At 46.4% G+C, this 14,840-nt stretch overlaps 1 protein-coding gene across 6 annotated transcripts in view; it reads left to right on the top strand.

Annotated features, from left to right (window-relative positions):
* LOC119173510 (glycerate kinase) overlaps positions 1-14,840 on the top strand; it is a 270,522-nt gene that overhangs the window by 60,611 nt on the left and 195,071 nt on the right. For 5 of the 6 annotated variants that reach the window (XM_075896529.1, XM_075896530.1, XM_075896528.1 and 2 more), the window contains one exon: positions 2,791-3,015. The exons of the other annotated variant lie outside the window; for it this stretch is intronic. In XM_075896529.1, the coding sequence (XP_075752644.1) occupies positions 2,791-3,015 (225 nt within the window). The remainder of the gene's footprint in view (positions 1-2,790; positions 3,016-14,840) is intronic. 6 annotated transcript variants of the gene reach the window in all.

The following is a 14,840-nucleotide window of genomic DNA, read 5'->3' as shown; positions in this document are numbered from 1 at the left end:
TTGCGTAAACAACGACGCGTTCGCGTGAGTTTTTGTCACGCTGCAAGAGTACTGCACCAAGACCATCACTACTTGCGTCGGTGTGAAGGATGGTGGGTGCGGTGGAATCGAAGTGGCACAGTACCGGATCCGACGTGAGGGCTTGCTTCAATGCCGTGAAAGCACTTTCCAAGTCTTCGAACCAAATGAAGGGGACGTTCCTTGCGAGGAGTTGATGGAGCGGAGACGCAAGTTCCGCGAAACCACGTGTGAAGCGCCGGAAGTAAGAAGATAACCCAAGAAAGCTGCGCAGGTCCTTTTGACGTAGTGGACGAGGAAAATCGAGGACAGCGGCAAGCTTCTCGGGGTCGGGCCGAATTCCTTCTTTGCTGAAAAGGTGGCCGAGAACCTTGATTGTCTTGCTAGCAAAGGTACATTTCTTGGTGTTAAGCTGTAGACCGGCTTTTGCAAGGCATGTGAGGACTTTGTCAAGACTTTGTAGATGCTGCGAGAACGTGGATGAAAACACTACTATGTCATCGAGATAGCACAAACATGTTTTCCATTTCAAACCACGCAATACGCCGTTTATCATGCGTTCGAAGGTGGCGGGCGCATTACAGAGTCCAAAAGGCATCACCTTGAACTCGTACAACCTATCTGACGTTGAAAAGGCGGTCTTCTCTTTATCAGACTCTGACATTGGTATCTGTCAGTAGCCTGACCTAAGGTCGAGGCTAGAAAAATACTCTGCGCCCTGTAATGAATCCAGTGCATCGTCGATCCGAGGGAGGGGATAAGCATCCTTGCGCGTTATTTTGCTTAGCGCACGGTAATCGACGCAGAAACGCACTGTCCCATCTTTCTTTTGAACGAGAACAACTGGGGATGACCAGGGACTCGAGAAAGGACGTATGATGTTGCGTCCTAGCATGTCTGAGACGTTTTCCTCAATGATCTTGCGTTCTGCCTGAGACACGCGATATGGGCGCCGATGTACAATACGAGAGCTGTCAGTCTGGATGCTGTGAGTAGCGGTGGTAGTCATGCTGAGGGCGGGCGAGTTCACGTCAAATAGAGAACGGTGTCTATTTAACAGGGCGAGCAAATCTTCAGTTTGATCAGGTGTTAAGTCATTGCTTATTATTGCCAACACAGGTGTGGCAGAGGCATTGAATGGCAGTGATTATGACTTCGGAACATCGTTGTGGTTGTTGTTCGGAAGAGTAACAATCGCAACAGGCTCACTGTCGACCGCGCAAGATACTGTTGAGTCACAGGGGAGCAGTGCACACTCTGGTGTTTGATTTATGGCGGTTAGGTACGTAGACCCATCGAAGAAGCGAATAAGCCCTGGTGTGATCACAATGCCTCTACGTAGGGTATGACCGTAAGGAAGAATTAGTACGTCACCATCCACAATGTTGGTGCAAATAACACTTTTAAATTCTTCGATGTATGACCGAAGTACATGATCTGACTTGGTGACAAGGCGGATGCGTCCATCGTGTTCAAGCGGAGAAGAGTCCGTGGCATTTAGATGCAGGAGGCGCTGATGACGTGATATGAAAGCGGACGCCGAAAACAAGAAATCCCACCCAAGAATGAGAGCGTGGGTGCACTCACGAAATACCGCGAAAACAATGTGATGACGAATGCCTTCTATGCAGACACGAACGGTACACTGTGCTAGTGGATGAATGAGAGCGTTGGTAGCCGCATGTAGAGGTGAGCCGCCATAAGGTGTGGTGACTTTTCGAAGGCGGGAACAAAAATCAGCACGAATAATCGAAACGGCAGCGCCAGCGTCTACAAGAGCCTCAACACGTACACCGTCTACAAACACTACTATCAAATTCGATGGCTGCTCTGGAGGAATTGTTAGCTGTCCAATGGATGCAGTTTCCCCTCCTAAAACTGCATTGGGGAGTTTTCCGCGTGGGCGTTCGTGGAATGGGAGGCGGGCCGTAGAGGCGACACTGAACGGCGACCTGCGGCGAGACGTACGGGAATTCCTAGGCATGTCCGTATGGTAAGTAGGAAACGGTGAACGGTAATAGGACGATCGGGAGGGTGGTCGAAAGTAGTTCATGGTCGGACAGAAGCTTCGATGTTCTTCGGGAGCGTAGCCGCGTTGCTCGTCTTGTTGGCGCCTTCGACAAAACCGAGCGATATGTCTTCGATAGCCGCAGTAGTAACAGATTGGTCGAGGTGGGCGCTGAGGTGCATAGTAGGGTGGTGCGCGCACTGGCGGTGACAAGGAAGCCACAGGCGTATGGTCTGCTGTTGTAGGCACAGAAACGGTGGGTGCGGCAGAGAGCGCGGCAACTTCGGCGTAAGTGCGCGTCTGGCGCACGCAGGGACTGTTGGAACACGTCGCACGCGATGCGGAGGCGATCTCTTGTTTAATCAGGTCTCGCAAGCTATCTTTTTCAGAAGGGAAAGTAACTTCCGCAGCACAGGAAGAGCAGCGCCCGTGCAGCTCTTCGCGAACGATCTCGCGAATAAGCGCACGCAAGTCGAGGGGTGCAGGCAAACGAACGTCGGTGGCATTGTAGCAAAGGCAAAGAGACTGAAGCTCGTCAAGTCACTGACAGATGGTTATCACGCCCTGGGTGGTGGCAGGATTTTGCATGGCGAGGGCGTTAAAGGCGACGGTGTTAATGCCTTTTATAATGTGGCGTATTTGGTCGTTCTGAGACATGCCGGTGTTAACGGGCTTGCACAGTGCAAGGACATTCTCAATATAACAGGTGTAAGATTCACCCAACAGCTGCGTGCGTTCAGCGAGTTTCTTCTTTTCTGCCTCAGTGCGAACTGCAGGGGCACCGAATATCTGACGAATTTGCTGCTCGAAAGTGTCCCAGTCGGAAAGATCCGGGTGGTGGTTCCAGAACCAAGTTTTCGCAACATCGGACAAGTAAAATGGGACGCTGCGCAACTTCTGTGGATTGTCCCACCTGTTCAAATCGCTGACGAGGTCGTAGTTCTTGATCCAGTCTTCGACATCATCACCTCGGAGACCGGAAAACACAGGTGGGTCATGCAGGCGAATGTTGTTGGGCAGAGCGGGTGGCGGTGGCTGCAGTAGGACGGTGACGTTGGATGGGCCAGGGTTTCCTTGGGCCGCCATGGCAGGGGGTTGTATGCGACGACCTGAGCAGAGCTCCAGCGAGAACGGGCGAGAGGACTTGAGGGAACGAAAAGCACAGTGCACCACTTGTGAGGAACCTGTTTATTCAGCCAGGCTCGAGCTAAATCACGCTGGCGATGATATTTTCAGATGAAGAAGATGTACAGGTGATGATGATATCAAAGAGAATAAAGAGTCATTCGCTTGTCGCGCTCACAATATGAGTTACGGGAGAGTACCTTAGTAACCTGTGCTTTGCTGATGACATTGCATTCCGGAGTAACTCAAAGAACGAACTGCAATTCATGATTACTGAATAAGACAAGAAAAGCGGAAAGGTGCATATTAAGATTAATCTCCAGAAAACGAAATTAATGTGCAATAATCTCGTAAGACATCAGTGCTTCGAGAGAAGTATAGCATTGCACTTCATGTTGTAAAAGAGCTCGTCTACTTCGGACAGGTGATAACTGCATAGCTGAACCACGAGATTGAAGTAACTAGAAAAATAAGAATAGGGATGTACACATTCGGCTAGCATTCTCAAATAACGAATGGTAATCTACCACTAACCCTCAAGAGGAAGGTGTATTACAGCTGCATCTTGCCAGTACTTACTTACGGTTACTTACGTAGCAGAAACCTGCAGGTTTACAAAGAGGGTTAAGCTTAAATTGAGGGCGACGCAGTGAGTGATGGAAAGGAAAAGGATAGGTGTAACCTAAGAGACAAGTAGAGAGCCGAATAGGTCAGGGAGTGAACTGGGGCTAAGATATTACAGTTAAAGTCAAGAAGAAGAAATTGACATAGGCCGGGCATGTAGCGCATGAACAGGATAACCGCTGGTCATAAAGGATCACAGACTGGATTCCCAGAAAAGGCAGGTGGATTAGGAGAAGACAGAAAGTTAGGTGAGCAGCTGAGATTAGAAAGTTTTCGTGCATAAAGTGGCAGCAGCAAGCACAGGAACGAGTTGATTGGGGGAACATAAGAGAGGCCTTTGTCCTGCAGTGGGCATGGTCAGACTGATGATGATCTTTCGTGTGGGCTGCGCACTCATCGAAAATCAAACAGATCTTTCTCTTTTAGCGGTCCACATTGAAGCAGCGAGTTTTTAGGTAGTAGCCAATAACTTTCTGTATTTTCGGAAGTGGCAGAATTACAGCTAAGCAAAAATGTAACTCGCTGCTAGCTTTTTTTTGGCTGCCATGGCTTGCCTTGCCTTTAACTTGGTCATTACCAGGCGAAAATGGTTATTTTTCATGTCTCGGGAAAATCGTTGTTGCAAGTTTTAAAAGTACTGCAACATGCATTGCGGCATACCTAATTTTGTACAATTAAATTATCTTAGTAAAAACTATAAGTTGTAGAGCAACAGAAATATTTTGAAACAAATAAAATTGTGAAAAGTGTGTGATCTTTGGTTACCAGCTGGTAAAAAGTGCAATAAGAACACTATATATGTAAAAGCACATTTGGCAAGCACTCTCAAATCATGACAGGTAAATTGCCACTATCCCTCAAGAGGAAGGTATATAACAGCTGCATCATACTGGTACTTAGCTACGGAGCGGAAACCTGGAGGCTTACAAAGAGGGTTCAGCTTAAATTGAGGATGACGCAGCGAGCAATGGAAAGAAAAATGGTAGGTGTAACCATAAGAAACAAGAAGAGAGCAGAGTGGATTAGGGAACGAACCGGGATTGAGAATATCATAGTTAAAATCAAGAAGAGGAAATGGACATGGGCCGGGCATGTAGCATGTAGACAGGGTTAATGACCAGCGGTTTCTAGAGACCATTTTGAAAGAAGGCAAGCAAGTTAGGGGGAGACACTAGGTTAGGTGGGCAGATGAGACTAAGAAGTTTGTGGGTATGGCAAGAGGCAATAAGCTCTTCCAGTGAATTCATTTCATGGTTACCTGAAAAAAGTGTTTCAGGGCCCCTTTAAGTGAATGTTCTTTTAGCTATCTAGTGAGAAAGCCTGTCCAGTGCACTGCACCATGTCCTAGTCATCATAATCACATGGAATGTAAGGTGGAAACTGTCAAGGAATGACGTGAATTTTTCATACTTCTTGTTTAGTGTGCATTTAGTGCAGCACCATGACGGTGTTTCGAGCTTGATGCATGAAGGTTTGACGATTTCCTGGTTAAGCATCTCGCTGATGAAAGATAGCTTTCTAATGTACTTGAAGTAAGGCTTAAGCTATTTTAAAAAGGTCATCATCTCAAAAAATTTGAACGGCGTCTCTTCCGTCAGCCTTACGTGCAAATATTTTTTCATTCCGTGTCCAGACGAAGTGCGAATTGAACTCGCATTTCCTGGATACAACACAGAAAGCAGTCGCTTCAAACTAGGACACAGATGGTAATTGAAAAATATTGGACTGCTGTCTGTACGTTTGTTGTCCCGGTTTTAAGCACTGTCAGCAGCTTGACGATTTGTATTAGACATGGACAGGCAACTATTGGTTATGTGGTTCCTCTTTGCTTTCTTAAGGACGCAGTCCTGCTTTTGATGATTCTTGAGTTGAACAATTATGTTGTTCTGGTTTCCATTGCGTGTAGGCATGCAATGACACGCTTCAATATCAGTCTATGATTTAGGCTCCAACAAAGCATCTTTCAACTTGGACACAACCGTGACAATGTCTTTGTTCTTACTCTGTACCACCCCTTTGATTTCCAGGTTGCACCGGTGCGAGTACTTGTCGCACTGAGTGACTCTGTTTTCCAGATTCTTGATGAGATTTTCGTTTTCGAGGCACCTGGTTTGCAAAAATTCATTTGCTTTCTGCAATTCTCTACTTTCTGTGTGAACAGATTCGAGGGCGCTTTGGATTGTTCGAGCTGCTAGCTCATAAAACCCATTGCATCGTTTAAATCCCGTATTTCGGTCCGGAAGTTTCGATTTTCACTGCGGTTTTCTTTTTGCAATGTCCCCGCTGTTTTTGACATAGTATACAAGCAGTTGATATATGTAAATGGTGAAAAGTGTCAGAGAAATCATCAAGTAGGTAAGAACACTCAGGCAGCAGCAAAAGCGTTATGCTTAAAACAGCAGGGTACAAAAATATAATCCGAGACTGACCTGCAGAACAGGATAACAGAAGATTAGATGGGTTCCTTCCAGCGCTACCGCTGCTGCCAAAATGGGAGCTCCCTTGTCGATGACAGCTTTTCGTAACCCTGTAGTGTGATGTCACGTTGGTGGCACTGCTTCAGAAGAAATGCGCAGTGTCCGCTCCCTTGTAATGACGAGTTTAAAATCCTGGTCAGCAGGAAATTCACACATGCAGTCACTGTGGCGCTGTGCAATGCACGGAGGTTTGCAGAACAGGATAACAGAAGATTAGACGGGTTCCTTCCAGCGCTGCCACTGCTGCCTATATGCGAATAGACGGTAGCGTCATCATGCTCTCTTGTATTTCTGTGCAGGCATCATCGCACTCGCGTCAAAGTCATAGTAATCACTGCATAATCTACTGGTGATGTCATTGCAAATGCGCAAAACCGGAAGTTCTTCATTGCAACATATGCGGCTGAATATTCGTGACGATAAAATATTCGAGGAATATTCAATTTAATTTGAACACTTGAATATGTGATTATTAAATTGAATATGAATACTACAAATGCAATATTCGAGGAATAATTGAAACCTTAGATTATTCGCACACCCCTAATATTGAAAATAAAAGACCCAGGAACAGTATAAAAATAATAAATGTTGTACAAGATGTTTCTATTCACATAGACAAAGAAAATTGAAACCGAGGTGCTGCTTCATTGCTCGTGCCACGCGATGAAGCATTGCTTGGGTTTTTGTAAGACACAAGTAAACTCATACACTTTCCTGCAGGTGTTGCAAAATAGATGAATGCCCGTCATGTGAACAACCCCTCCGTAAATGAGATGGCCAATGAACTTCGCTATTTCGTCGTGCGTCACCTCTTTTCATGAGCCACCTTGCTCCGCATACGTTGGCATTTCAATATATGCATCAAATCATATTTCTTTTCATATTTGCACATTCTATTATAAAAAAATTTAGCAATATTACGTGGAGTCCTAATACGACTTGCGCTGCTCTGCAGTGAGAGCCAAAATGAGCTCCGGCAGTTTTCTTGTCGTGAGGAGAAGCTTTGCACCCACTGTCAACACACCGCACCTCAGCGATGTGTGGACCTCGCACATAACCAGAGTAGCTTTAAGATTGTGCACAAAAGTCAGCAGCTATGCACTTGAGGCAACTTGAGGCCTTAAACAAAACAAACGCATAAACAGCTGTGGATGTCTCAGGATGACGCAAAACATCATCACCATAAAACTTGAAACTGAGGTGCCATCATCCTTAGACTCTAAGCTAGTCCTCACTTGATTCAGGTGCAAGACGGGTTCGAGCGGCACGTGTTTTTTGCAGCGCAGGTGCGCACTCAAGGCAGGTGAAGATAACGCCGTAGGAGCGGCTAGTGACACTAGATGCGCCCCCCTTGTGTCTGATATGACAATACGGGCGAAACCAGAGGCGCTGGAAACTGGTTAAGAAGGCCACCTCCACATTTTATACATGTGGCAGACGTTCGTAAATATTTTTTTGTATAACAAATTTTTCCTAACTTCCAACAACAACTTTCAATTGAATGGCCGGCATAAATTTCTGGCAATTATTACTGCTCAACTCTATCAGCTTACGAAGTTGACACCTTTATTCGATATTTCATTTTCAAAGGTTCTTTTGATTACAGAACTTTGATGGTACTGTCGCATAGCCGCGAGGGGCCCGCACTTTATTCAAGTTTGCCTGCCAAGTGCATTTTTCCAAGAACACATACGTTGTTTTGCACAAAAGTCTGTCAAAAATCACTATGTTGCCAAAACAGGTAAATTCAAATTGATTCTAAAAGTTGAGTAGCTGGACTAACTACAAGAAAGTGCTGGGTTAATGAAAAATAAATTTCATGTACCAAAATAGACGATACAAAGCATCGATCACCAGTGATTGACTTGAATAGACGTGGTAACGGAAGAGTTAAATCATGAAAACTTCTTCTGCGCTGAAAGTTGTAGAAGAGGCCTGCTTATTCTCAATCGAATATATCTCGTAACGTGTCCCCAGCGATGAGTAAAGGCAGAGTGGCGGCCATTCAGTTATTCACAACGGCCTCTTCCACCTCTCTCCCTTCACCACTCATGGTCTTGCAAACAAGTTCGTGTCTCTTTACAATGGTGTGCTCAGCTGCTAGATGCTTGAAAGTTGCTCGCACCAAGAAAGAGTACGATGTGTGCAGCCTTCTCACGAAGTGCTGTGTCGTTGGTGTTCACACCTGCCACCTTCACCTCCTTGAACCACGGGAGCAGAGTTATGTCTAGCTGCACACAATGTGTAGTTTTTGCCTCCTTAGAATTATCGCTAAAGTATTTGCAGGGGTGCAATTGCGTCAATCGCACTAATTTGATATAATTCCTAATTTTCGCACTGTGCGGAGCCAAAACCATGGCATTTCCCAGAATTGCGCGTCGCTGCGCCAAAAGATTCGGTCAGCTTCTAAATTTTCTCTGTTGCACTGAATTCAGCGAGAAATGAAGGTCACGTTGGTCACATGTAGTTTGCTTCATCAATCAATCCAGGGATCCAGGTGCACTGACCCGAACCCGAAACCACTGTGTAAGATTAGGAGAGGACACTCGCGAATGTGATCGACCAAATAAACTAACAACGTGGCCTGCCAGTCGTTCCGCTAACCGCAGAAGATATCTATAGGCACGATGCTGCAACTTTAAGACGAAAATTCGTTGCCGTAGCCAGTAACACTTCGGGAGGAATATAAATTTCTTAGTCGGCAAATGTGGCTATGAAACGTTAAGAAATAAAGCTGAAGCTTACATAGCGAGCATGTCGGTAAGAGTGCGATTTGTATGTTCTACTAGACTATTCATCTGGGGTTGGTATGGTGTCATATGCCGGAACTGTGAAGTGAAGAGGTGAAGCAATTTTTTCAGAGCATTTGCGATGGATTGGCGACCACGGTCACTGATGATTACTCAAGGTGGACCATGGTGAAGAACTACAGAGCGCAACAAAAAGGCAGTGACGCCATCAGTTGTGGACGATGGTATTGCAGCTGTTTTGGTGTATTTAGTAAGGTGGTTGACGCTCGCTAATATGCAGTGGCAATTGTTCGAAGATCACAAAAATAGGCCTAATAGTACAAAAAAGCGGGCTTGTTGTGTCTTTGTCCGCCTGTGTGAGTGCTTAAGTTTCAGTATGGGCCCAATAGGTTGATGCCAATTCTCTCAAAAGGTGTAGTAGGCGACGTTGCGGGGTGAAGGAGGCCATGCAGGGCACTTGTCAATAGTTTATGACACTGGCACTTCTCGCAGCTTGAGACATATTGCTTTGCAAAATCTCGCATTCAAGACGAGTAAAAACGCTGCTGTGCTCGATGTAAGGTGCGAATGGATCCAAGGTGTCCTGTCGTTAAATCATCGTGCGTACACGAAGAACATTACATTGAAGACTTTCAGGGACAACCAGTAAATAATGTGTGTGCCACTTGGTGAGTAATTAGTCTTGCTCAACAGTCCATCACGAAGGAAAAAGTGACCACTGCCTTTGAGGCTGTAGACATCAGGAAACAAATGGCCTAAACATAAGTGATTCAGATGTTCTTGCTTGAAGACCTGGGCATCAGGTAACATGGGGAAGACAGCAGCAAAACAGATATTGAAGGTACCTGCACTACCTTCTATTGTGGTCATAGGTAGGCGAGAAAGGCAATAAGCATCAGAATAATGTCTGCCACTTCTGTACGAAATTATAAAATCAAATTCTTGGAGCCTTCACATGAAACTCATTGTGCAAGGCGGCCAGAAGGGTCTCAGAGGGTAACACGCCAACGCAATGAATGATGGTCTGTCACAATTGTGGACGGGTAGCCATAGAGATGTCAGGAAAACTTCTCAATGGTGAATGCAGCTGCTAAACATTCTTGCTCTATCACCGTATAATTCCTTTCAGCCTTGCTTAGAGATCGACTTGTATAAGAAGCGACATGCTCTGGATTATTACAGCGCTGAACAAGCATTCCTCCAATGCAAATTCTACTTCCATCACTGTGCACTTCAGTAAAAGCTGACGCATCGAAGATACGAAGAATAGGTTCTATTGTCCGCAGAAACTTCAATTTAGAAAATGCAATGTCACATTCAGCTGTCCCCTCAAATTGGCCGTCTTTTCGCAACAGACTGGTCAACAAACTCGTCAACGGGTGTGCAATGTCCGCGAATTTGGACAGAAAGCAACGAAAGTAGGAACGTAAGCCCAAGAATCAATTAGTGTCGGGGTGTCTTGGATCTGCCGGCTGCTTTGATCTTGCGGGGATCTGGTCTGACACCATCTTTGTCAACTAGGTGACCAGGAGCTAATGCTTGTCATTCATCACAACGGCACTTAGAGTTCAAAATCAAGCGGGCCTTATGATACAGCCTGAAACAAAACTCGAGCAGGCATTGTGCTTCTCGAAGGTATGCCCAAAAATGACGACATTGTCGAGGTAAAATAAGCACACCTCATACCTAAGACCACAAAGGACAGAGTTCATAAAGCTGCCAAAGATGGCGGGAGCGTTAGAAAGCCCAAGTAGCATGACTTTAAATTGGCACAGCCCATCAGGTGTCATAAATGCGGTATTCTCCTTGTTTGGAGGGTGCATAGATATCTACCAATATCTTAATCATAGGTCTACAGAAGTAAGGTACCAAGCCAAGTACAAGCGGTGAATTACATCAATCTGAGGCAGCGGATATGCATGCTTTTTTGGTGAAGGCATTGAGTCATCAGTAATAAACGCCAGACTGCCAGGAATTGTCTTTCTTTTTAACCAATATGACTGATGCTGCCCATGGTCTACCTGACTCTTCGATGATGTCCTTTTGAAGGATTTCCTGAATCTGGTCGGCGATAACTTAGCATTCTGATAATGACATTAAGTTTTTTGTCGGATCAAATGAGCAGTGCTGGTATCAATCCTGTGCTGAGCGCGAGAACATGGTAGAGGTTACTAGTGGCTTCTCCTCTTGGGAAAAGTCAAGTGCAGAAGCATGTTGTCCTAACAGCTGGAGTAATGGCTGCTCCTCGTAGGACCGCAAAGTGGTGCTGATCATGCCGATGGTCTGCCACTACTAAGAGCAACTTCGCTGGCAAGAGACTGTAGTTTTTTCACTTTCACTGTTGTTAATGACCGCTGTAAAATCTTCGGTGGAATCACCTAACACGCCGAGCTTCATTTCTCGAGGGAGTAAAACTGGCATGGGTGAACAGTTCAGTGCTCACAGAAAGGTTGCTCCTTCATCAACCGATACTAGACGAGGCACGAGTATGCCTTTTTTGGCACATAGAACGATGGCAGGTTCAAAGACATTGTCAAAGGATGTGGCAGATACTAGGGCGAATACCTCAGCTGACCTCATTGACCACAGTGGCCCTGTCAGTTCAGCAAAAATATTCAGAGCGTCCTCTGCGGTCTGCTGGGACTTATCAACTAGGGCAGGAACAACGTCACCGCTGACGGAAAGTTCACCTGTTCCACTGTCGACAAAAGCTACACATCGTGGAGAAAGTCATTGCTGAGAATAAAATCGGGGGTGAAACACTGCAGCACAAGAAACTCTGTTGGGAACACCTTCCTTGCGAATAAGACGCTAACAGCGCAAACACCGAGAAGATGAAATGCTTCCCTACCAACAAATGCCATGAAATCTTATTGATTAGCCCTAAGAAAACATAAAGTTGCGGCTAATGCGATTTTTAAAAAGACTCATAATTGATATCGTGGCACCGGTGTCCACCAAAAACTTTTACAAAAGCCATCTACTAGTTATGTATGTATCTTGTTCTTGGACATTATAAATGGCGGAGGCATTTGAGGCAAATCCTGTTGTGTGACCTTACCTCCATCGGTCGCGCTGGCTAGTTTCCCGGCGGCGGCAGCGATAACAGCTGTCGTCCCGGTGAAGGCAAAGCGATGCAGTCGGCCAGATGGAGACGTCAAACTATGGTCAGAAGCGGGAGAACTGCCACGGCGATTCTCTCGCTGTGAGGTAATCCGAGAATAGGTGGGCCAATGACCATAGTTTTGACCGGTGCCCGCTGGTAGAAGCTCTGATGGGGAATCGTATCGGGATGCCAGCTATCTCAAGTCGATGAGAGAACCGGGCGATGTGCCTGGCGATACTGCAACAGTAGCACAAGGGGGCTTGTCCGTTTGGAAGGCATTGTGTTGACTTGGTGGTAGCCCAGATGCATCTTTGTTCGAATCATGATAGATGTTGGCCGGCTGGGGGGGTAACTGAAAAGGTGTTTGTACCTCGGCAGCGAGTAGTTACTGCGCTGCGGCCTTGGTGGTGAGCGCGGCCTGTAGTTGTAGTTATCGCCGTCTGCTGCAGCAGTTGACATGTGATGGTGAGAGGGAGGCGGCACGATGTAGCTTCGTGCAGCATCGGGCAAGTGTGTCAAGTGAGCTCTTCATGAACGATCTCTCGTATTGTCCACGCTAGATCAAGTGGCGTGTGCTTGTCAGCACTGGCAACGGTGGTTACATTCAGTAGGCGACAGAATTTGGGAGTGATATGCCGCATCTTCACTGTCTCGAATGTGCCACAATGGCTTATGACGTCGGCTACTGTGCCAAGGCACAGTAACCTCTTTGCGCTCTTCAACAGCTTCAACTTCCTCTGACATAGAAGGGCTGATGATCTTGCTTCAAGATAGCCTCGGTATATGTCGTGCACGTTTCTGCTGGGATCTAAACTCTCTGCAGTAGCGTTTGTTCCGCTTGCTTTCTCATTGCTACGGATTCTCTGAAATACGCCCCCTTATTTCGAACACTAAACAATCTCATGACGTGACGGCATCGTTGTAGTTCTCATACCTAATAAGCGCTGCGTCTGTCAAAAAGAATATACTAGGTACATTGGACAGCTGGGTCACCGTCTCCCACTGTATTTGCTCACACCTTTGTAGTGTGTGACCTGGCATCTAGATCCTCACCAGATTTTTCACCAAATGTGCAAGGCGCTATCATATTCTGGTGCAACCAGGGACAAGCCGTGCCCGAAGCTGGCACTAACAGCACTGCTGAGACTGGTGCAAGATCTGCAGCTGCGGGGATCCAGTTTCTGTTTTCGCCTTGAGACATCTCAACCGCCAGTAGTCAGGGGGCCAGTCTAGCAAGGCGGAAGCTTTGGCATAGATCAGGAGCTTGAAGAACCGTGTTGCTTGGTTGATTACCCAGCACTTCCACCACAAAACTGTTACGGTTGAATAATAGTTGACTGTGCTTATTTACAGGTTGAGAGCGAGATCCGGCAATCAGAGGTAAATATGGAGTCCTCAGGCTGCAGCAAACAACCTCGTCTTCCACATGCCTGGCTCATACCGTAGCATTATGATGCACGGAGTTCTGTTATCACTTTCGGCTTATATCGGACATAACGGCAAGGCAAAAGCCCGTCAAAAGGGCCCATGTAGATTCTATTGCAATAATAAGGCTATTGCATAATTTAGCTTAGTGTTTAAAAAATGCAGCATTGGAAAAATCTTGCACAGCCCCACAGGGGTGTCTGCGCAAGCAGGCGTTTGGTGCTTAGCGACACCACGGACCCAAGATAATGGGGGGGGGGGGGGTTTAGACTCTTTCTCACGTCCAGCCATGCATGGCTTTGCAGTGTCCGGGGAAAAGGGGATTCTGGAGTACGCGTCGTTCTCACGGCTCCCTGCAAACTGGCGAAACTGCGCTCCATGATAGAAAATCATAGAAAGGTGAACAAGAGCGGTTGCGCGAAAAAACATGCCACGCTGTTTGTACTGTGTCTTTCAGGGGTTGTGTACATAATCCCCTTGAGCTGTGGAAAATTGTACATTGGCCAGACGGGTCGTTGTTTAAATGATCGACTCTGAGGACATGCGACGTCCTTGAAGGATCTCGCAGGTGGCATGCACTTGTCAATGCACTGCAAGGATTGTGGGTGCAATCCGCAGTTTAGGTAGCACGAGAATTCTGGGCAAATCAAAACACAGACTGACCAGAGAAATAATGGAAGCAGAACAGATTAGGGCGAACGCAAGCACGTGTATCAGTGTTCTTTGGGTAGTAATAAGTGAAAAAAAGGTGTCTTTTTTGAGCTGTTGAAGTAGATAAATGTATACCTTCTTTTCTTTTGGGGAAGGGGGGGGTGGCAGCTTGACGTGATAGTTGGTTGCGCCTGCGCGTTTGTGTTCTCGTGCAATGAATGTTTTCTAATAAGAGTTCAGTTGTAAGCGAGCGTCTTTCCTGTCAAGTGCTTTTCCTTCTACCTTTTGCGCTTATATATTTCCACACTATGTTGTACCAACTAGCCCAGCATTCCACTTTATCGGGATTCTGGGGGTTGAGCCGACGCTGGGTGATTGGACCTTCAAGGCCACCTGGCAGAGGCATCACGCCCCTTTGGCCCCAGCTTCACGTTGAAGGCACCCCTGGCTGACCCACCCAGGGGAAATTGGCAGTCACCTTTTCTTCTCTCCCCCTAATCTTCGTCTATCTTTCACTTTTTATCTGTCCTGTCATCTTCTCTCTTCCGTTTAATTTCAAATTTCCTGGCGGCGAGGGTTAACCTGGTGTAGCTGTCCAACCTAGGGTAATTATAACAGGTTATAGTGGCGATGTATGGCTGGCGTCTCTAAGT

This window comes from Rhipicephalus microplus, chromosome 5 (assembly GCF_043290135.1).
Source record: "Rhipicephalus microplus isolate Deutch F79 chromosome 5, USDA_Rmic, whole genome shotgun sequence".
Lineage (NCBI taxonomy): Eukaryota > Metazoa > Arthropoda > Arachnida > Ixodida > Ixodidae > Rhipicephalus > Rhipicephalus microplus.
This window is presented reverse-complemented; position numbering and strand designations above follow the sequence as displayed.